The 25,095-nt window shown below is 41.1% G+C and overlaps 1 protein-coding gene across 1 annotated transcript; it reads right to left on the reverse strand.

Moving 5' to 3' along the window:
* Positions 1-8,387: 8,387 nt before the first annotated feature.
* LOC149454746 (serum paraoxonase/arylesterase 2-like) lies at positions 8,388-24,985 on the reverse strand. The gene is made up of 8 exons (XM_089687124.1): positions 24,892-24,985; positions 18,008-18,063; positions 17,739-17,907; positions 15,936-16,062; positions 11,296-11,496; positions 10,871-10,952; positions 8,947-9,075; positions 8,388-8,612 (listed from the first exon to the last, which is right to left on the reverse strand). The coding sequence occupies exons 1-8, from the start codon at positions 24,983-24,985 to the stop codon at positions 8,451-8,453; spliced, it is 1,020 nt and encodes a 339-aa protein (XP_089543250.1). The 3' UTR covers positions 8,388-8,450.
* Positions 24,986-25,095: the final 110 nt, after the last annotated feature.

Here is a 25,095-nt window from a genome sequence, read left to right on the forward strand (position 1 = left end):
CCTTGTGTTACAAGGGATGCCCTTGTACCGTTGCTACTAGGAATGGTCCTGTACCATGGTAACTAGGGATGGCCCAATGACATGGTTCCTAGGCAAAATTCTGTGTCATGGTAACTATGGATGACCCTGTGCCATGGTAACTAGGGATGGCCCAATGCCATGGTTCCTAGGCAAAGTTCTGTGTCATGGAAACTATGGATGACCCTGTGCCATGGTAACTAGGGATGGCCCAATGCCATGGTTCCTAGGCAAAGTTCTGTGTCATGGTAACTATGGATGACCCTGTGCCATGGTTTCTGGGCCCTGTCCCTGTGATACTAGGGATATCCCTGTGCCATGGTAGCTAGGGATAACTCTATGCCATGGTTACTAGGCAAAGTTCTGTGTCATAATAACTAGGGAGAACCTTGTGCCATGGTAACTATGGATGACCCAGTACTATGGTTTCTGGGCCCTGTCCCTGTGATACTAGGGATGGCCCTGTGCCATGGTAGCTAGGGATAACTCTATGCCATGGTTACTAGGCAAAGTTCTGTGTCATAATAACTAGGGAGAACCTTGTGCCATGGTAACTATGGATGACCCAGTACCATGGTTTCTGGGCCCTTTCCCTATGATACTAGGGATGGCCCTGTGCCATGGTAGCTAGGGATAACTCTATGCCATGGTTACTAGGCAAAGTTCTGTGTCACAATAACTAGGGAGAACCCTGTGCCATGGTAACTATGGATGACCCTGTAACATGGTTTCAAGGTAAAATGTCATGGTACCTATTGAAGGCCCTGTCCCTGTGCTACTAGGGGTAGCCTTGTACCACTGCTACTGGTCCTATGCCACTAGGGATGGCCCTGTACAATGGTTACAAGTGAAAATCAAGGCCCTGTACCATGGTTACTAAGGAACTCTTAGCACCTTCCCATCTCATCGCAATGATAGAACTCTATGAATAAGCATGGCACAAGGCCCGACAAGGTCTTTGTTTTGCCTATTAAATGAATTCTATTACTATTATGATGATTTTAAAAATGCTGTCCAAAAGGGCAGAGATGGGCAGCAACCATCAGATTTTCAAAAAGGCGGTCAACAGCTTTTCTGTGAACAGCTGTACTAAACATATCGCTGGATCAGATGAATCTTACTTTTGTGAGTGCTAACCTGCTGGATGGCTGTGATGGAACATTAGAACAACATTTAATTTCATATACGTTTGTGCACTGTGAACGTTTTTATGGTGCTTTCTGTTCATTCGGTGTAATTACTTTATTTGCATGACTTAATCCGCCCCACCTCCACCTGAAGTTTTAATTTATTTGTGCAGCGATCCTGTGGTGTAAATTTTTCATACTCTACAAGTATTTCTTTTCATTTGTAATAATCTTGGCAGCATTTAAAGCTGAGCTCCAGGCAAGCAGCTAAATACATGTCTTACTCTGCTCCCAAGTTCCTTACCAGCATATATGCATGAGGCACACCTGATTGGCTCCCTGTCCTGACCCCCATCTCCCAATTTGAGCTCTGCTGTACAGAGATGGCAAGGGTCCTATATCAAGTCAAATTCAGGTACTTACACTGGCTGCATTAAAAAAAAAAAAATAAATGTAAGGATGTAATAGTGAATACAGAGCCATATTAATACGTGTATTTTGTATCTGCCTGGGGTTCGACTTTAAGGACCAGCCATCTGCTGACATCTGATGCTCTTCAACTTTCTGTTCTAAAATGCCTTCTGTCATGTAAATAGACCTCTTGTCAATTAATATTATTATCATTATTGTTAGATAATGAACGCAATAAAATGCCCTGATGAAGAGTATGCCATGTGATTTCTTCATAATGTTTCATAAATAAAAAGCGCTCAAGCTAAGCTGGCCATAGACGGGAGATGGCGGTGGCAAAAACCAGACTGAGGAACGCATGTTTGGTAGAAGCCTGATGTATAAACACGCAAGTCTAAATTTGCCAGATTTGGTGTGGAGCCAAGGTGAAAAATAGGGATTGACCCAAAAATCTATGCATGAAGAAGAGGAGGAAGACTAGCGATGGTCACCTCTATAGCACAGTCCAGATTTCCATTCACGGTTTGTATTCATTTTTTGTGACCCCTGCACCATTGCATGTTCTGTAGGTTGTTTTCTGGAGAAATGTCTTTATAATATTTGCAGAATTTTTTGTTTGGGGCAGCAGCACATTTTAAAGGATCTGTCCACCCAATGCTGATAGTTAAAGTAGAATTAAGGGTAAAATGTTGATGGGGGAGGGTTATAACCCTTGTAGGTTTTTCTTTTTTGTCAACTGTGTCCCATTGGGGAGATTTCCCTTCACTTCCTGTCCAATAGCCAAATAGGACTTGAGAGGAAATCCCTGCAATTTAAGAGAATCCCTCTGGGGACCCCCAGTTCACCAGAACTAGTGTTCCCATTGGAAGATTCCCCTCCATTACTTTTCTGGGGACAACCTGAAATTGGGATTTTCTTTTACTTCCACTTTCAATGATAATGGTAAATTGGACAAATAGAGAGGGGGAATCTCCCTAATGGGGGCACGGATAATAATAAAAACCAGACAGGGGTTCTAATCCCTCTCCACTCTACCGAAAACTTAAAAAAAAAATGTTTTGCCTTTAGTTGTACTTGTGATTCTTGAGCATTGAACCCTAAAATGTATCTATAATCATTTTTTTATATGAATAGAGTAGGGATTGGTTACAAGCTTTGTCATTTTTGGGGTTTGTTAGCTGTCTGTGTCCACTTGGGAAGGTTTCCTTTACTAACACAACAGGAAGTGAGAGAAAATGTCTTCAAAGTGAGGAGAAATCTCCTCTTAGTTGTCACCTAAACAAGTGTCCTCTTTGGAAGATGGTCACCAGGACAAACAGAGAAGATTACACACAGAACACAATAAAAACCTGACAGTGGTTCTAACCCCTCACCACTCCATCCACCACGTTCCCGGAAGCTCCTTCCCACGTACTGACGTGTTGCGTCACGTTTAGCACGTGACTTCCTCAGGGTCCCTGCGTACCGACGCGTTGCGTCACGTTTAGCACATGACTTCCTCAGGGTCCCTGAACGTGACGTAACGCGTCGGTACGCAGGGAGAAGCTTCCGGGAACGTGGTGACGTCACTTCCGGCATGGGGGCCATATTGGAACACCTTTTCAGATACCCATGCAGTACACCCATAGCATGTGGTAGACGAGCTGAGATGTGAAGAAAACAATGTGAGTTGGCATTTTTTATTTGAATTTTATGCTGGAATAAAAAGGTTACACTATGGAGGATCTCTGTTTGTGTTTTACTATGATCCTGGGAGAAGCTTGCTGTTAGCTGGTTGGAGGCTGGAGACGCATACCATTATTGAGGGGAAGCCTAGGAGGAGTCTGTCCTTGTAGGATCTGTTGATCCCCAAAGCGAGTTGGCCCTTTGGGGTCTAAGTAAGGAGGTGAGGGGGTATTCTGGCCACTGGAGGATTATCACCTGTTGATCACCTACATATCACTACAACTGCATGAGAGTGAAGTTGGAGCACCACCAAATGTGTTGTTGTTTTTGGGACTTTTTACAGCATTTTTGTTTGCAGTTGGTTTTGCACATTTATAGTGGCATTTCACATTTTTTGTGTGCACGGATAACACTTCACTATGTGCACAGTATATTCCCAATGATTCACGTGTTACACATAATCTGTCAATCATTATTATATTTGTATATTTATTTATATGTGGATCCCTCTGATGTGGATGTCAGGGGGATCGGTTATTGTGCACTAATTTTGTATTTATTATCACAATTTATTATTCACCAGCTATCATTTAGTTTTCTGTTAGCGCTACACTGTGGTATTTATTAGTCCTAGCAATCAATCACTGTCTGTGTAAGGTAGGACAGTGTGGGGGGGGGGGGTAGTTAAAGGGGCTTAGTGTGAAGGGGGCCGAGGACTGAATGTGGTAGAGCTGAGGACAGTAATATGGGGGGCTAAGGATTGTGGTGTGTGAGGACATTAAAGTGGGAGGGGCTGAGAACAGTAACATGGAGGGGGGTTGAGGACAGTAACATGGAGGGGGGTTGAGGACAGTAACGTGGAGGGACTGAGGACAGTAATGTGGGGACTAAGGACTGTGCTGTGTGGGGGCTGAGGACAGTAACATGGGGAAGTCCTGAGGACAGTAACGTGGGTGGGCTGAGGACAGTAACATGGGGAGGGCTGAGGACAGTAACGTGGGTGGGCTGAGGACAGTAACATGGGGAGGGCTGAGGACAATAACACGGAGGGGCTGAGGAAAGTAATGTGGTGGCTGAAGACAGTAATATGGGGGGGGGTCTGGGGACAGTAAAATGGGTGATGTAAAAAGGGGCAGAGTACTCTTCAGTGAAGGAAACAGAGGACAGTACTGTTGGGGTGGGAGGGGGTTGATGTCAAGGAAGTGTGAGAACACAACTGTGAAAGGGGTGGAGGGGGGTGATGTAAAGGGGGAGCTCAGGACACTCATCAATAGGGATCTTGCTGTGAATGAGGAGGGGATTGTGATGTGCAGAGGGGATTTAGGACACTGACGTGAGAACAGGTTCACATCTGTACATGTGAATTTGGTGCACACGTTGTGGGTAGGTCAGCACTACCTGCTAGAAACCTGAAGAAGTCCCCGACTTTTTTTTTTTTAAATCACACCGCAGCAACATGTGGTTTGGCACACACGAAAATGCACTACAGGGGCCAACATGAGATTTGGACCTCTGCTGCATGCAAATGTTACTGCCCAGACTTTGGTGAATTTGAATTCAATACTCCTGATTTCGACTGTCATAATGGAGTTTTTAGTTATACTTAAAGGTTAATTCCACTTTTTGCAAAATAAATAAATAAATGCACCCATATTGATTGATAAAAAGTGCATTTATTATTCTTTTTTTAATGGAACCTATAAAGAATTTCAACCACAGGTGCAATGCACAGACTTTTGCAGACTATCTGCTTTCTGTTATGGGACTACAGGAAGAATCAATGGACTACAAGTACGGTGACGTCAACACACACAAATCCCTCTGCCACAGTGGCAGGTTCCTGTATGGGTCCTCTCACACGGGCGTTACGTTTTTTTCATCAGTTCAGTCATGTTTTTTCCAAGAAAAAACGGCTCAGTTCACATCAGTTTCTCAACAGTTTACATCCATGTTTCAACCATTTTCCATTCTTTTTTGTCTGTTTACATCCATTATTCATCTGTTTACATCTGTTTTTTGTCTTTTTACATCTGTTTTCATCTGTTTACATAAAAATTCCATCAGTTTCTGTCTGTTTACATGTGGTCTCTGGCTGTTTACCTGCATTTTTGTCCATTTACATCCGTTTTTCATCCGTTTACATCTATTTTTTGTCCTTTCCGGTTTTTTTTTAACGGAAGAAAAGTAGGGTTTTCTTCCGTTAAAAAAAGCAGATTTTAATGGACATAAACAGATGATCATCTGTTTACATCTGCTAGTCCATAGAAATACATGGGTGTTCGTTTTTCATCTGTAAACGGACAGATGAAAAACGGACATACGGAGCGCCCGTGTGAAAGTGGCCTATGTGAACGATGCAGCCGTACAGGCAAAGCCATGCACAGCTACAATGCATTTAATTAATAACAGGAGCCTGCAGAGAATAGACTATGACCATGTTTCATGCTACACACTAAATACACGGGTCGAATTCTTAAAGAATTTTCTTTGCAAAATCTTTTCTAAGAATTTTCATTCAAATTTCTCAACATTACTGGGCCACAGAAATGGCTAATTTTCTTGTGACTATCGATATTAAGTGATCGGGCATTTTGGAAATTTTTTGAAAAACAAACAAATTTCTAATCAATGATGGGAGAATCGTGTGAGAAATGTAATCGAAAATGAAATGAGCATGAGCTGCAACCTGGAAAGAAAATTCTTGGCCACGAAAATTCTTTTCTGTAGCAACATGAGGTGAAATTGAACGCTTGGTTGGTAGAATTTCGAAATCAATGGATACCATCAGGTTACAAAATGCAAGAAATTTCAGATTTTCTAAAGAGAATTCATTCGAAATGCAACCCATGTATGGCCTGCACTAGGCTCTGTTCACACCAATGCAGTTTACTTTTTGTCCTTTTTGCAGTTCATTTTGTGTTTTTCTTCACGCGTTTTTAATGCATTTTTTACACATTTTTACAGCATTTTACATTTAACTCAGCTCTTTTTTTTGTGAAAGTGGATTTTTTTTTGTTGCAGGGCAGAATAAAAATGCAGAATGCAGCAAAAACGCACTACCATGCATCTCAGCTGCTTCTCCATTGAACTCTATTGTAGCAAAAATGCTGTTTTTTTGCTTTTAAAAAGTCCCCGACCCTTTCCAAAAATGCAGCAACTCAAAAAAGCAAAGATGTGAACATGTTCCATAGGAAAGCATGTTAAATGGATTGCAGTGCGTTTCTGCAAAAAGCACTAAAAAATGCATTGGTGTGAATGGAATCTTAGTGCCTGGTCATGCCAGTGCGATTTGGGAATTTAATTCGCACCTGAAATTGCATCTAATGCCAGGGTCCTAACATGTGCGATTTGCTGCAGCGCGATTTCCAAAGTAGGTCTTCCGTTACTTTTTCTGCAGTTTTGTTGCGCTTTCACATACATAGAATATAATGGAAATTGCACTGCAAATTGCAAGAAATCATTGAAAATCTTCACAAGTAGCAATAAAGTCTTCAGAAATCGCACCTGACATAACGTGGTCAGAAAGATGGACTTACAAAGGGGCGGATTGACCATTCGAGCACTTGGGCACTGCCCGAGGGCCCGGGGTCAATAGGGGAAACCCATGAAATGCCCCTGGTACCTTTTATAGGCTTTTTTGGGTGTGCTTTGAGTGTGGGCAAGGACACAGAGGCTCCATGATCCCCTATTGCCTGGGGGCCCCATGAGCTGTCAGTCCGCCCCTGGACTTACAGTATCTTTTAAAGCATAAGTTCACCTTTGGGAACATGTTACATGTTCCACCCATTTTTAACATGTTCCCAATGCTGCAGCCGCCGCCTGATCCTCCCCCTCCCTGTGACAGCAGCACAGGGTGAAGTTCCCCGTACTAGCTGTCACTTTTTGAATAGAGTGCCTCTGTCCTCTGTGAATGAGGAACTACAAGTCCGGACAGTCATAGCAGTTGTCGGCTTTTGGTCCTCAATGAACTACCATGGCTCTGTGGTCATTCATTCATTCTTCCTGTTAGTATATCTGCTTGCTCATACATCCCGTACGGGCAAGCAGATATACTGACAGATCTGCAGGAGACCTGCATGGCACCAGTGATCTGCTGATTGTTGGTGCAATGGTTCACAGGCTCTTGCAATCAAAAACAAAAAAAGGAAAAAATTTTTAACTGTAAAAAAAAGTGCATTTAATATTATTTTTGTATAAAGGTGAACTTATCCTTTGCCCTCGGTTCACACCTATGCTTTTTGCTTTTGATCCGTTTTTTAATGCTTTTTGCATTGTGCGTTGCATTTTTTGCACGTGCATTTTTGATGTGTTTTTACAGCGTTTTGCATTTTTATTCAGCTTTTTTCTTTTGCGGAAATTTTTGTGTTGCTGGGCAGGAAAAAAAACACAAAACACAGTAAAAATGCAGCAAAAACACACTACATGCATTTCAGCAGCTTCTCCATTGAAATCTGTAGTAGTAAAAACGCTGCTCCTTGCATTCAGCCCGGGTTCAGCGTTTTCAGTGCGAATTCTGCGCCACATCAGAATCGCACCCCATTCATGCAAACCTCTGCGATTGTGTATGTTAAGTTAACAACACCCTGAAAACGGTCCGCAAAACGCGGTGCAATGTGCAGAATCGGATCGCATAGGTGTGAATACCCATCCATGCGATCCGATTCTAGTCTGGACCCAAAAAAGGGTCCTGCAGGTTTTTGGTGCGGCTGCGGTGCGAATAGAGCCATACAAAATATATAGCTCCAATCGCACCGCACACAAATCGCATGTGACTTGCACAGGAATTCGGTGCGGTTCCTGTGCGAATCACATGTGATATACCGCACCGCACATATGTGAACCCGGGCTTAAAAAAGTCACTGACCCTTTCCAAAAACTCAAAAAAGTAAAGATGTCTCATAGGAAACCATATTAAATAGACTGTAGTGTGTTTCTGCATAAAGCACTGAAAAACGCATTGGTGTGAACCAGGGGTGAAACATATCGATGCAATATTACCACTGACCAGTAGAGGGGGAATTTGCACAAGAAGCAGCAAGCTAATCGCATCATTCCTCTACATATTGCACACTCCATGCAGAGTCTATTGTCCTCTCCTGGGTCTGTCTCTGAATCATATTCAAGGACTTTCAACTTCTCAAAATGAGTTCTGCAACACAAAGAAAATCATTTTCCAAAATGTATTTTGCATTCTATGTTGGATATTTTTTCTAGGTCCCGGTGGCTCACTTAATCCAGCTGACAGTAGAGAGCTTTGTGGAATACGGTCCCTATAATCAGCTTCTTCTTGTACACTGCGGCTATGGATGTCCCCTGAATCACCGAACCGTTATTGACGTAAACCCGAGTCACTATCGGGTGGTTGGAATGAATGTTCTGGATGCGAATAACCTGCAAAATCAATAAAGCTTCCATTATTATCCATTGTGCTTCTTAGTCATAAATGCGGCATAAACACAGAAGACCTCATTTGTGAGTGTAAGGAAAGAAGTAGGGCTCTTGCACATGGACACCAAAACTGACATGTTTTTAGGTTTTGTTTTATTCTTTCACTGATCTAAATGCAACCCATTGTTTTTAATGGGCCTGGACACACGGGAATGCAGTGGTTGTTCCAAGGGGGCTGAAGAAGGGTTGTTGAACCTGGAGCTGGATTTTAAAATGTATGATTTTGGTGCATAGAAAGGGATTAATTACTTTATTATAATATAACGTGTACACTAACCTCTGATCCAGGGGGGTCTTCATCCTTGTAATTGAACACTTTATATAATTGTGGGTGTGCTCCTGTCCAGATATCCCCTGCAACTGGATCTACAAACAGGTTATCCGCGCAAGTATCTACGTCAACTGCCTGGTACAAAAAAAAAGAAAAAAAGAAGGAAATATAATAGTGCATTTTATATCCATCTATACCTATACATAGAGCTGATATAAGAGAGGGGGACAAAGAAAGAGAAAGCAAATAAAGAGAAATTGAGAGAAGAAAAAAAAAACAGAGAGCAAAAAGGGAGAGAAAGAAAAGGTGTGAGTGTCCAAAGCCTGGGAGTCAAACCAGGGCATCACGGAGAGACCTACAAGCCCAGGTAGAGCAGACTGTGCCAGTGGGGTGAGCAAGGAGTCCTGAAGGTTGAGGTCCACTTCTGGATATGGTGCCTGAAGTACCCAGCAGTGAGGAACACTACTTTCTAGAGACCCTCCGCTCCCATCCAAGACTTCACTTCTATAGAAGAGGAAGCTCCACACTCGGAGAAGAGGAGCCAACAGAACAAATAGCTGCACAATTTGGTAGACCATCGGAGACTAAGAAGGACATGAGAAATCATGGACTTATAAGTCCCCCGCACAGTCTCATCACCTATCTCCCTAACCTGATACCATTCCTGGACTCACCTCCTGTTCCTTTTATATTACCCCTTGCCCCAAGACTCATCCAAAGAAAGGGGATCAATGAAGAACAATATCTAGCAAAGCAAAAACCAGGTGAGAACCAAGGGAAGAGAATAAAAAAATGTGAGTGGGAAAAGTGGCATTGAAGGGCTGCAGGGGAAAAAGTGTGTGTGTTGGGGGAGGGGGGGCACAAGAAGCTGGAGCCAACCCAAGATAAAAGAGGGGTCCAGAGAAAAAAAAATGCCACTACCTCAAGTGGGAGGGGCCATATCCTAAGGACAGGTGGTTCAGTAACCACCTGGAGCAAACAAGACGGTTGGCTAAGCTGTGCCGAGCATCCAAATGTTATTCAAAGGGAGGTCAGACTTCCTTAGTATGCAGGTGAGTTCAAAAAGCAGTCCATGGGAGCCACATGGTCCTAAATGTTCCTCTCTAATGTGAAGGGAAGTTGTTGAGTCTTCAATCTGCAGATTTGGTTGAGTTTAGCAAACCATAATACTGAAGGGGTTTTCATACATTTCTACTTTCCTGGTATCCAAAGTATGAACTTTATTCAACATCTGTCAACAGAGATTTGTAATGTGTTGATGGTATTTGGTTGACATGGAGGAAAAAGTCCATGGGGTCCCGCCCTAGGTCCCCAAAAGTAAAGAGTAGAATTATCTTCCACACCATCTGCCTAAATGGAGAACTTTTAAACAGCTCCAAAAAACACGAAGGAGAGTACTAGGGTGAGAAAGACATCTCCAGCATAGAATTTGGGGTTTGTGGGTACATCTTATGGAGTAAATGTTAGAACCCGATACCAACATGAAAGCAACTTAAAGTTGTGTTCCTGGAATTTTTTGGGAAAATGGAAGATCTAAGTGCAAATATAATGGCCCTTCGTGCCATTATGGGATGCCTGCAGCTCGCTCTCCCATTTACGGATGAAGGGAGGGACAAAGCCTTCAGGAGAAGCATTTAGGATTTTGTACAATTGAGAGAGAGGATGTGGGTATATAAGATGTCTCCTGATACAAATCTTCAAAAAAGATACTGCGTACAATTGAAATAAAATGTGCAATATATACAAGGTAGTGTGTATAGAGAGTCTATCATGCCCTGGGATAGCCCACAAATTGAATTTGAGTTTAATAGAAATAGAAAGAGTGGGAAAGAGACACAGAAAGAAAGACCAATACTACCACTGCTACAAAAACTGCTAAAAAAAATTAAAAAGGTAAGTGAATAAAAACAAATATCTAAAGACTGATTACCTTTACAAAAGTTTGGGACCAGTCCGCATGTTTCTCATAGACATTGATTGTGTGACCCGTGAGGTCAACAGCATAGATAAACCTGAAAACATAAAAACAAATTTAAAAAAATATATACTTATACATTGTGAACAAACAAAAATTATTAATATAAATTAATAAAAGATTATTTCTTAGATACACAGAATATAACTGGATATAACATTTATAGGTAAAGTTGATCCAGGGAATATCCGATTGCCTCTCGGGGGATCAGGAAGGAATTTTTTTTCCTGCAGGATCAAATTGGATCATGCTTTGCTGGGTTTTTGCCTTCCTCTGGATAAATTGTGGGTATAGGATTACAACTTTTTTTTTTTTTAATGGTTAAACTGGATGTACTTTTGTCTTTTTTCAATTGGACTAACTATGTAACAATTACATACTTTTTATCATTTGACATAGCGATTCCGTTGGCACTGTAAAGTCCTGACGTCACTTTTTGAACATCCTCTGGACTGTAATACACCACATTTGTCAACTTTAATCCAAGGAAACCCTCTAGATATTTCATATGCGCACTCTCAGAATAATGATCATTAGTGGCATAAAAACTCTCCGGTCCAACAGCAACAATATCGTTCACACTGCGAAAAAAAAAAAAGAATTTTTCTCACATTAATGGATAAGACTTTTCTAAGATGCATTACTGAAAGCAAAAGACTTGTCTAGAGTAAGCACCATGAGGTGTCTGTTATCACCTTTGTTAGCCAGCAGCTGCTTCTCTATGCACTTCTCTGATCCCTATTTAACTTTGCTTTAGGGGGGTTAAACTTATCTGACTTTGGGGCAATTTCCTGTCTATACACTGCCTTCTAGTCCATTGGGAGGGTCTATCATGGCCACTGAAGAACTCTCATTGAACAGATACAGGTGAAACTCGAAAAATTAGAATATCGTGCAAAAGTTAATTTATTTCAGTAATGCAACTTAAAAGGTGAAACTAATATATGAGATAGACTCATTACATGCAAAGCAAGATAGTTCAAGCCGTGATTTGTCATCATTGTGATTATTATGGCTTACAGCTCATGAAAACCCCAAATCCACAATCTCAGAAAATTAGAATATTACATGCAATCAATAAAACAAGGATTGTACATAGAACAATATCTGACCTCTGAAAAGTATAAGCATGCATATGTACTCAGTACTTGGTTTGGGCCCCTTTTGCAGCAATTACTGCCTCAATGCGGCGTGGCATGGAAGCTATCAGCCTGTGGCACTGCTGAGGTGTTATGGAAGACCAGGATGCTTCAATAGCGGCCTTCAGCTCTTCTGCATTGTTCGGTCTCATGTCTCTCATCTTTCTCTTGGACATGCCCCATAGATTCTCTATGTGGTTCAGGTCAGGTGAGTTTGCTGGCCAATCAAGCACAGTAATCCCACGGTCATTGAACCAGGTTTTGCTGCTTTTGGCAGTGTGGGCAGGTGCCAAGTCCTGCTGGAAAATGAAGTCAGCATCCCCATAAAGCTCGTCTGTGGAAGGAAGCATGAAGTGCTCCAAAATCTCCTGGTAGACGGCTGCGTTGACCCTGGACTTAATGAAGCACAGTGGACCAACACCAGCAGATGACATGGCTCCCCAAATCAACACAGACTGTGGAAACTTCACACTGGACTTCAAGCATCTTGCAGTGTGTGCCTCTCCATTCTTCCTCCATACTCGGGGTCCTTGGTTTCCAAATGAGATGCAAAAGTTGCTCTCATCAGAAAAGAGGACTTTGGACCACTGAGCAACAGACCAGGTCTGTTTTTCTTTAGCCCAGGTAAGACGCTTCTGACGTTACTTGTTGTTCAGGAGGAATACAACATTTGAAGCCCATGTCCAGGATCCGTCTGTGTGTGGTGGCTCTTGATGCACTGACTCCAGCCTCAGTCCACTCCTTGTGAAAGTCCCCAACACCTTTGAATGGCCTTTTCCTGACAATCCTCTCCAGGCTGCGGTCATCCCTGCTGCTTGTGCACCTTTTTCTTCCACACTTTTCCCTTCCACATAACTTTCTATTAATGTGCTTTGATACAGCACTTTGGGAACATCCAACTTCTTTTGCAATTACCTTTTGAGGCTTTCCCTCCTTATGGAGGGTGTCAATGATGGTTTTCTGCACAACTGTCAGGTCAGCAGTCTTTCCCATGATTGTGATTCCTACTGAACCAGACTGAGAGACCATTTAAAGGCTCAGGAACCCTTTGCAGGTGTTATGGATTAATTAGCTGATTAGAGTGGGACACTTTGAGCCGAGAATATTGCACCTTTTCACAATATTCTCATTTTCTGAGATTGTGGATTTGGGGTTTTCATGAGCTGTAAGCCATAATCATCACAATGATGACAAATCACGGCTTGAACTATCTTGCTTTGCATGTAATGAGTCTATCTCATATATTAGTTTCACCTTTTAAGTTGCATTACTGAAATAAATGAACTTTTGCGCAATATTAAAATTTTTTGAGTTTCACCTGTACGCATCCCCAGGAAAGTTGCCTAATGCACTTGGTATTCCTGTTTTCTGATCGTCAACTATGAGAGTTGCTGCACTGAAGGTTACAAGTAAGTTTCCAGTAGTCGAGTCAGCCTGCCTACCACCACCTACTGCCATATCTCCCAACTGTCCCTGATTTCGAGGGGCTGTCCCTGATTTAAAGGGACTGTCCCTGATTTGGAACAAAGTCCCACTGTCCCTCTTTGTTCCTCATTTGACTCTCATTTTGGTCTGATCTATACAATTGTATATAAAATACACTATTTATCTTTCAGAAAGTGTTTCCCAGTGCTAAATCTTTCATTCAATTTATAAAATGTTGTATTTATAAATTTCATAAGCCAGTATAAAGGAATAGTAGTGGTAAAAAAAAAGTACTTGTAGGTTTAACTAATCTTTTTTTTAATCTAATTGTCTTTTAAGGGGGTGTGGCAGTGGGTGTGTTCTATGTCTGCATACATTTGCTAATAGGTGTCCCTCGTTCCAATCTCAAAAAGTTGGGAGGTATGCCTATTGCACTGAAACTCACCACATCAGCAGTATTGATTTCCTATGATTGTCAGCTCCGTCTGGTGACCATAATGAGGTACTTTTCCTGAAATACCTCAATAAACAAAATACTACATTATGGCCACTAGACGGGGCTGAAAATAATAGAAAATCACTGTATTAAATGAAAAATGGTCAAAATTCATGACAGCTGGGAAAATACTTGTGACATTCATCTAGCAATTGTTTTAAATACTTTGTAATACTGAGTGATACACATTGCTGGATTTACTAATGATTCAAGATTGCGCATAGAGTTAGAGACTGTTGTTTCATTTTTTATTTTGATTGATTTACCATTTTAGATCTTTAAAGGACCACTCACTTCTGGCATTAGCAAGAGCAGCCATTCTCAACCAGGGTTTTGTGGAACCCTTGAGTTACTCCAGATGTTGCTAGGGGTTCCTTGAGCTGTGGCTTATTGAATTGCCATGTGATGATGCCTGTGTAGTTTCAGAGCCAAAACCTCTTATATGCCCCAAAAGATATTGGGTCTAAAGGTATTTTTATCTGTCTGTAAGGGGGCATTCTTTCCACTGACCACCAATGTAAGGGGTAGTTTTCCAACTGACCAGCAATGAATTGATTTTAGCAGGGGTTCCCTGAGACCTGCAAATTATTTTATTATTTTAAAGTGTTACTAAACCCACAACAGTAAAATCAGTCTGCATATGCAGTAAAGCATGCTTGTTATACTCACTGTGGAACCTAAGGGGTTAATCCTCTGCATTGTGTAAAAAGGTCATTTGATCCTGTCTTCACTGTCTCTCCTCTTGTTCAAAGAGACTGAACCCGTAGCCACATACACATGCTCAGTTTAGCGTGTATTGCTAAAGATGTTTTTTTTTTCTTGGGAGAGTGCATGTGATCAGCACAGGGCCAATCAGTACTGTCCAGACAGAGGTTAGGGGTTCTTCATCCTCCTAGAGAAAACTCCTCCTACAAGCTTAAACCAGTGCTAAGCTAAAGTCACAAGTCACAAGACTGCTCTATCTGCTGATGGGAAAAGGTATTTAGCAGTTTATATTTACTAAAATAATGGCATTCCCATGTTCTGTGTACTGTGGGAGATCAGATATAGTGAATGCAGGGTACGGGGAGACCAGATATAGTGAATGCAGGGTCCGGGGAGACCGGATATAGTGAATGCAGGGACCGGGGAGAGTGGATATAGTGAATGCAGGGTCCGGGGAGACCAGATATAGTGAATGCAGGGTCCGGGGAGACCAGATATAGTGAATGCAGGGTCCGGGGAGACCAGCTATAGTGAATGCAGGGTTTCAGGGAGACCAGATATAGTGAATGCAGGGTTCGGGGAGACTGGATATAATGAATGCAGGGTCCGGGGAGACCAGATATAGTGAATGCAGGGTTCGGGGAGAACAGATATAGTAAATGCAGGGTCTGGGGAGACCGGATATAGTGAATGCAGGGTCCGGGGAGACCAGATATAGTGAATGCAGCGTCCAGGGAGACCAGATATAGTGAATGCAGCGTCCAGGGAGACCAGATATAGTGAATGCAGGGTTCGGGGAGAACAGATATAGTAAATGCAGGGTCTGGGGAGACCAGATATAGTGAATGCAGCGTCCAGGGAGACCAGATATAGTGAATGCAGGGTCCGGGGAGAACAGATATAGTAAATGCAGGGTCCAGGGAGACCGGATATAGTGAATGCAGGGTCCGGGGAGACCGGATATAGTGAATGCAGGGTCCGGGGAGAACAGATATAGGGAATGCAGGGTCTGGGCCGACTGGATATAGTGAATGCAGGGTCCGGGATTTAGTAACACTTTAAGTGTCCCAGTCTAGGATTAAAAGGCTTAGAAAGGCTGAACAATTATGATGAGGGCTCTGGTTAAACCAGATGTAAAGCAGGCTCATATAGTACATACTGTAACAGGCCAAATAAATATAAATATACTCAGTGTGCCCTTTTTTTTATATGGTCTCACTCAGAATGTTGAGTGGTTTAAGATCACTGTCAGTACCTGTACAATAATGGATGTTTAATGGTCTTCAGGTGTAGGAGAGATTTCTGCTTCTCATCAAATTTAAAGATTTCAATAAAGTGTTTATGTTCAGGATGATTCACGACAAAAAGGTAGACCGTGCCATCTAAAGAAAGAACCAGAGGTGAAGTAAGTTTTGTACCATCTTCTGAGTTCTGACCAACCAATACATAATGTTTTATGAATAACAAAATATCCTCAGGTCTGCAAATCCTCTGTCTGATTTGTAAGTCAATTCCCTCTACCCACTGGAAGTGTGCAATATGTACCATGCCTCCCTGTAGGGGGCATCACAGCACAGGTTTGTATTAATGTGCACTACTGCATTTGGAGAAAAAGCTTTCCGTAGAGATAGCATATAAAAAGGGAACTAGATATACTATATTACCAAAAGTATTGGGCCAGCCCTCCAAATCATTGAATTCAGGTGTTCCAATCCCCTCCATGGCCACAGGTGTATACAATCAAGCACCTAGGCATGCAGACTGCTTCTAGAAACATTTGTGAAAGAATAGGTTGCTCTCAGGAGCTCAGTGACTCCAAGCGTGGTACCGTGATAGGTGGCCACCTGTGCAATAAGTCCATCCGTGACATTTCCTGGCTACTAAATATTCCACGGTCAACTGTTAGTGGGATTATAACAAAGTGGAAGCAACTGGGAACAACAGCAACTCAGCCACCAAGTGGTAGGCCATGTAAAATGACAGAGCGAGGTCAGCGCATGCTGAAGCACACAGTGCCCAGAAGTCGCCAACTGTCTGCAGAGTCAATAGCTAAAGACCTCCAAACTTCATGTGGCCTTCAGATGAGCCCAACAACAGTGCGTAGAAAGCTTCATGGATGAGTTTCCATGGCCGAGCAGCTTCATCCAAGCCTTACATCACCAAGTGCAATGCAAAGCGTTGGATGCAGTGGTGTAAAGCACACCGCCACTGGACTCTAGAGCAGTGGAGACATGTTCTCTGGAATGACGAATCACGCTTCTCTGTCTGGCAATCCAATAGACGTATCAGGGTTTGGCGGTTGCCAGGAGAACGGTACTTGCCTGACGGTGAGAGTGCCTAGAGCCAGATCCATGTTATCCCTATGCTTATGATGTAGCATGCATTTTTATCCTGGTGCAAGGGTTTGCACCTAACAATGTGAGTGGAGATTGTGGAAATGGTTTTTAATAAATGTAAGGTTTTAAAGATTTCCCACTATGGTAGTCTCCCTCCATCTCTCCCTACAAGTTATGGGAGACAGGAGAAGGAGAAGGCTGGTGGTGGATATCTATGATCAGGGGCGGACTGACAACTCATGGGGCCCCCGGGCAATAGGGGATCATGGGGCCCCTGTGTCCTTGCCCAAACTCAAAAAAGCCTATGAAAAAGGTACCAGGGGAATCTCATGGGGCCCCCAACTGACCCCGGGCCCTCGGGCAATGCCCGAGTTTCCAAATGGTCAGTCCGCCCCTGTCTATGATACTATGTGCTGTAAGACTCACTTGTGATAGGTGGTCATATATATCTGGTGAGTGTTCTGTGTTTATGGTGGAGGATTTCGGGAACACTATGGAACTGATTGTTGGAAATGGAGCACTTTTTTGAGCACGGACACTTTATTAAGTTTGAGAGCATTGTGAATTATACTGTGAATAATCAATTTTGCCAAAGAGGCTCAATGAACAAAACTGAGGTTTTCCTCTTCAGCAAAGTACTTCTGAAAAATACCTAAACATTCGAAACATCAGACTGGGAAGAGGGAGTGAATAGGGAATAGAATTCGGTTGTAGTTCCTTACCGTTCTCATCAATGTACACACTGAGCCCATGAGGATTAAATAAAAATGCATCAAAACCATCACTGAGCTGTAGTGGTTCGGGGTGAAGGACGTCATCATTCAGATCTACCAGCAATATCTCTCCGGGTCTGTCTGGTGCAAAACTCTTTATGTTCGGGTATTTCAGGCCCTTCAAAGAGATATAACCTATTAGGACATACCTGGAAAATGATTGCTAATTAGATGAGCTGGGGCAGCATCGATCCAAAAATAAGAAACATCGTACTTACAGAGCTAATGAATGCCAGTCCATTGGGAAGAACATGAATATCTTCCGAGCCATACTCTGTATAGAAAAGAAGTCATTATCATAGTTATTAACAATGCCATCCATCATAGTGGGCTGTCATTTCTGGCCTATAGCTATGAAAAGTTGACTGACTTTTTTTTGGCTTGATAAATTAGGCCACCTACTCAGAACAAGTACTGTTTGTAGACAGAGAGTCAGATCACCTTAAAAGCTAAGCACGAAGTACTTTCAGAAAGGTCAATAGTGCCTGTATCTTGGTGGCAAAGAAAGCCACTGGATCACCTTGAAAGCCAGAGAAAAGGAAGTACCTTCAGAGAAGTCAATAATAGTACCCTCTATACTTCCTGTAGTCCTAGAATGCTTTATAATGCCAAATTCAATTTACACTCAAAGCAAACACAAACATTACACTGAGAGACAATTTAACTGAGCTTCTAACAATAGTTTACAAAGAATTCAAATCCAGAATTAACCTCATATCCAGATTCCATAATAAGTATAGACACTGATCTGTACTATAGACCTCATCTGGAATATGCAGTTCAGTTTTGGGCACCAATTCACAAAAAGAACATTGGGGAACTGGAGAAAGTACAGAGAAGGGCAACCAAACTGATAAGAGGCATATAGGAGATCAGCTATGAGGAAAGATTAGAGGAACTGAATGTATTCTCTCTTGAGAAAAGGATATTAAGGGGGATATGATCTCCATGTATAATACATAAGGGGGGATATGATCTCCATGTATAATACATAACGGGGGATATGATCTCCATGTATAATACATAACGGGGGATATGATCTCCATGTATAATACATAGGGGGGGATATGATCTCCATGTATAATACATAAGGGGGATATGATCTCCATGTATAGTCCATAAGGGGGGGATATGATCTCCATGTATAATACATAAGGGGGGATATGATCACCATGTATAATACATAAGGGGGGATATGATCTCCATGTATAATACATAAGGGGAGATATGATCTCCATGTATAATACATAAGGGGGATATGATCTCCATGTATAATACATAAGGGAGGATATGATCTCCATGTATAATACATAAGGGGAGATATGATCTCCATGTATAATACATAAGGGGGGATATGATCTCCATGTATAATACATAAGGGGGGATATGATCACCATGTATAATACCTAAGGGGGGATATGATCACCATGTATAATACATAAGGGGGAGATATGATCTCCATGTATAATACATAAGGGGGATATGATCACCATGTATAATACATAAGGGGGGATATGATCTCCATGTATAATACATAACGGGGGATATGATCTCCATGTATAATACATAACGGGGGATATGATCTCCATGTATAATACATAGGGGGGGATATGATCTCCATGTATAATACATAAGGGGGATATGATCTCCATGTATAGTCCATAAGGGGGGGATATGATCTCCATGTATAATACATAAGGGGGGATATGATCACCATGTATAATACATAAGGGGGGATATGATCTCCATGTATAATACATAAGGGGAGATATGATCTCCATGTATAATACATAAGGGGGATATGATCTCCATGTATAATACATAAGGGAGGATATGATCTCCATGTATAATACATAAGGGGGGATATGATCTCCATGTATAATACATAAGGGGAGATATGATCTCCATGTATAATACATAAGGGGGGATATGATCTCCATGTATAATACATAAGGGGGGATATGATCACCATGTATAATACCTAAGGGGGGATATGATCACCATGTATAATACATAAGGGGGAGATATGATCTCCATGTATAATACATAAGGGGGATATGATCACCATGTATAATACATAAGGGGGGATATGATGTCCATGTATAATACATAAGGGGGATATGATCTCCATGTATAATACATAAGGGGGGATTTGATCTCCATGTATAATACATAAGGGGGGATATGATCTCCATGTATAATACATAAGGGGGGATATGATCACCATGTATAATACATAAGGGGGGGATATGATCTCCATGTATAATACATAAGGGGAATATGATCTCCATGTATAATACATAACGGGGGATATGATCTCCATGTATAATACATAGGGGGGGATATGATCTCCATGTATAATACATAAGGGGGATATGATCTCCATGTATAGTCCATAAGGGGGGGATATGATCTCCATGTATAATACATAAGGGGGGATATGATCACCATGTATAATACATAAGGGGGGATATGATCTCCATGTATAATACATAAGGGGAGATATGATCTCCATGTATAATACATAAGGGGAGATATGATCTCCATGTATAATACATAAGGGGGGATATGATCTCCATGTATAATACATAAGGGGGGATATGATCACCATGTATAATACCTAAGGGGGGATATGATCACCATGTATAATACATAAGGGGGAGATATGATCTCCATGTATAATACATAAGGGGGATATGATCACCATGTATAATACATAAGGGGGGATATGATGTCCATGTATAATACATAAGGGGGATATGATCTCCATGTATAATACATAAGGGGGGATATGATCTCCATGTATAATACATAAGGGGGATATGATCACCATGTGTAATACATAAGGGGGATATGATCACCATGTATAATACATAAGGGGGGATATGATCTCCATGTATAATACATAAGGGGGGATATGATCACCATGTATATTACATAAGGGGGGGATATGATCAGCATGCATAATACATAGGGGGGGGGGATATGGTCTCCATGTATAATACATAAGGGGGGATATGATCACCATGTATAATACATACGGGGGAATAAGATCACCATGTATAATACATAAGGGGGATATGATCTCCATGTATAATACATAAGGGAGGATATGATCTCCATGTATAATACATAAGGGGAGATATGATCTCCATGTATAATACATACGGGGGAATAAGATCACCATGTATAATACATAAGGGGGATATGATCTCCATGTATAATACATAAGGGGGGATATGATCTCCATGTATAATACATAAGGGGGATATGATCTCCATGTATAATACATAAGGGGGGATATGATCACCATGTATAATACATAAGGGGGGATATGATCTCCATGTATAATACATAAGGGGGATATGATCTCCATGTATAATACATAGGGGGGGATATGATCTCCATGTATAATACATAGGGGGGATATGATCTCCATGTATAGTCCATAAGGGGGGATATGATCTCCATGTATAATACATAAGGGGGGATATGATCACCATGTATAATACATAAGGGGGGATATGATCTCCATGTATAATACATAATGGGAGATATGATCTCCATGTATAATACATAAGGGGGATATGATCTCCATGTATAATACATAAGGGGAGATATGATCTCCATGTATAATACATAAGGGGGGATATGATCTCCATGTATAATACATAAGGGGGGATATGATCACCATGTATAATACATAAGGGGGGATATGATCACCATGTATAATACATAAGGGGGAGATATGATCTCCATGTATAATACATAAGGGGGATATGATCACCATGTATAATACATAAGGGGGGATATGATGTCCATGTATAATACATAAGGGGGATATGATCACCATGTATAATAAATAAGGGGGGATATGATGTCCATGTATAATACATAAGGGGGATATGATCTCCATGTATAATACATAAGGGGGGATATGATCTCCATGTATAATACATAAGGGGGATATGATCATCATGTATAATACATAAGGGGGGATATGATCTCCATGTATAATACATAAGGGGGATATGATCACCATGTATATTACATAAAGGGGGGGATATGATCACCATGCATAATACATAGGGGGGGGGGGATATGGTCTCCATGTATAATACATAAGGGGGATATGATGTCCATGTATAATACATAAGGGGGGAATAAGATCACCATGTATAATACATAAGGGGGATATGATCTCCATGTATAATACATAAGGGGGGATATGATCTCCATGTATAATACATAAGGGGGATATGATCTCCATGTATAATACATAAGGGGGGATATGATCTCCATGTATAATACATAAGGGGGATATGATTACCATGTATAATACATACGGGGGAATAAGATCACCATGTATAATACATAAGGGGGATATGATCTCCATGTATAATACATAAGGGGGGATATGATCTCCATGTATAATACATAAGGGGGATATGATCTCCATGTATAATACATAAGGGGGGATATGATCACCATGTATAATACATAAGAGGGGATATGATCTCCATGTATAATACATAAGGGGGGATATGATCACCATGTATAATACATAAGGGGGGATATGATCTCCATGTATAATATATAAGGGGGATATGATCTCCATGTATAATACATAAGGGGGGATATGATCTCCATGTATAATACATAAGGGGGATATTATCTCCATGTATAATACATAAGGGGGGATATGATCACCATGTATAATACATAAGGGGGGATATGATCTCCATGTATAATACATAAGGGGGTATATGATCTCCATGTATAATACATAAGGGGGGATATGACCTCCATGTATAATACATAAGGGGGGATATGATCTCCATGTATAATACATAAGGGGGGATATGATCACCATGTATAATACATAAGGGGGGGGGGATATGATCTCCATGTATAATACATAAGGGGAATATGATCTCCATGAATAATACATAACGGGGGATATGATCTCCATGTATAATACATAACGAGGGATATGATCTCCATGTATAATACATAGGGGGGGATATGATCTCCATGTATAATACATAAGGGGGATATGATCTCCATGTATAGTCCATAAGGGGGGATATGATCTACATGTATAATACATAAGGGGGGATATGATCACCATGTATGATACATAAGGGGGGATATGATCTCCATGTATAATACATAAGGGGAGATATGATCTCCATGTATAATTCATAAGGTGGATATGATCTCCATGTATAATGCATAAGGGGGGATATGATCTCCATGTATAATACATAAGGGGAGATATGATCTCCATGTATAATACAGAAGGGGGGATATGATCTCCATGTAAAATACATAAGGGGGGATATGATCACCATGTATAATACATAAGGGGGGATATGATCACCATGTATAATACATAAGGGGGAGATATGATCTCCATGTATAATACATAAGGCGGATATGATCACAATGTATAATACATAAGGGGGGATATGATGTCCATGTATAATACATAAGGGGGATATGATCTCCATGTATAATACATAAGGGGGATATGATCTCCATGTATAATACATAAGGGGGATATGATCACCATGTGTAATACATAAGGGGGATATGATCTCCATGTATAATACATAAGGGGGATATGATCACCATGTATATTACATAAGGGGGGGATATGATCACCATGCATAATACATAGGGGGGGGATATGGTCTCCATGTATAATACATAAGGGGGGATATGATGTCCGTGTATAATACATAAGGGGGGATATGATCACCATGTATAATACATACGGGGGAATAAGATCACCATGTATAATACATAAGGGGGGATATGATCTCCATGTATAATATATAAGGGGGATATGATCTCCATGTATAATACATAAGGGGGGATATGATCACCATGTATAATACATAAGAGGGGATATGATCTCCATGTATAATACATAAGGGGGGATATGATCTCCATGTATAATATATAAGGGGAATATGATCTCCATGTATTACACATAAGGGGGGATATGATCACCATGTATAATACATAAGAGGGGATATGATCTCCATGTATAATACATAAGGTGGGGATATGATCTCCATGTATAATACATAAGGGGGATATGATCACCATGTGTAATACATAAGGGGGATATGATCACCATGTATAATACATAAGGGGGGATATGATCTCCAGTTATAATACATAAGGGGGATATTATCTCCATGTATAATACATAAGGGGGGATATGATCTCCATGCATAATACATAAGGGGGTATATGATCTCCATGTATAATACATAAGGGGGGATATGATCTCCATGTATAATACATAAGGGGGGATATGATCTCCATGTATAATACATAAGGGGGGATATGATCACCATGTATAATACATAAGGGGGGGGATATGATCTCCATGTATAATACATAAGGGGGATATGATCTCCATGTATAGTCCATAAGGGGGGATATGATCTCCATGTATAATACATGAGGGGGGATATGATCTCCATGTATAATACATAAGGGGGGATATGATCTCCATGTATAATACATAAGGGGGATATGATCTCCATGTATAATACATAAGGGGGGATATGATCTCCATGTATAATACATAAGGGGGGATATGATCTCCATGTATAATACATAAAGGGGGATATGATCTCCATGTATAATACATAAGGGGAGATATGATCTCCATGTATAATACATAAGGGGGGGATATGATCTCCATGTATAATACATAAGGGGGATATGATCTCCATGTATAATACATAAGGGGGATATGATCTCCATGTATAATACATAAGGGGGATATGATCACCATGTATAATACATAAGGGGAGATATGATCTCCATGTATAATACATAAGGGGGATATGATCACCATGTATAATACATAAGGGGGGATATGATGTCCATGTATAATACATAAGGGGGATATGATCTCCATGTATAATACATAAGGGGGATATGATCACCATGTATAATACATACAGTATGGTTTGGAGCTCTTTTCCCTTCACTCTGCACAAGTTGACTCTCCCAGGGACATTGTTGGGGCTCCTCCAAAGGAGCCTAAATGAAAATTCAAGAATTATTGCATACATACCAATTCCTTTCACAAGTTGACAGTTGGGAAGATCCACAGGTTCTACTTTCTTGAAGAAGCCAGATCTCTGACTGCAAAAATGAAATAACCTCATAATCAGCATAATCTTGTCAGACACAAAATGTATTCTATTGCAAATAAATGGGCAGCACAGTGGCTAAATGGCTAGCACTTCCACCTGGCAGTACTAGGGTTGTTGGTTCA

Source organism: Staurois parvus, unplaced genomic scaffold, assembly GCF_062004578.1.
Source record: "Staurois parvus isolate SC_StPar_1 unplaced genomic scaffold, SC_StPar_1.0 ptg000418l, whole genome shotgun sequence".
In the NCBI taxonomy this organism is placed as follows: domain Eukaryota; kingdom Metazoa; phylum Chordata; class Amphibia; order Anura; family Ranidae; genus Staurois; species Staurois parvus.

What these genes read in the sequence shown, in the direction of transcription:
- LOC149454746 (XM_089687124.1), bottom strand. Translation starts at nt 24,985, where the DNA reads ATGAGGTTATTTCATTTTTGCAGTCAGAGATCTGGCTTCTTCAAGAAA. An exon ending in GACTGGCATTCATTAGCTCT is followed by an intron (nt 17,908 to 18,007) that starts GTAAGTACGATG and finishes ATCTCTTTGAAG; the next exon opens with GGCCTGAAATACCCGAACAT. An exon ending in GGTCCCAAACTTTTGTAAAG is followed by an intron (nt 9,076 to 10,870) that starts GTAATCAGTCTT and finishes TTTTTGTACCAG; the next exon opens with GCAGTTGACGTAGATACTTG.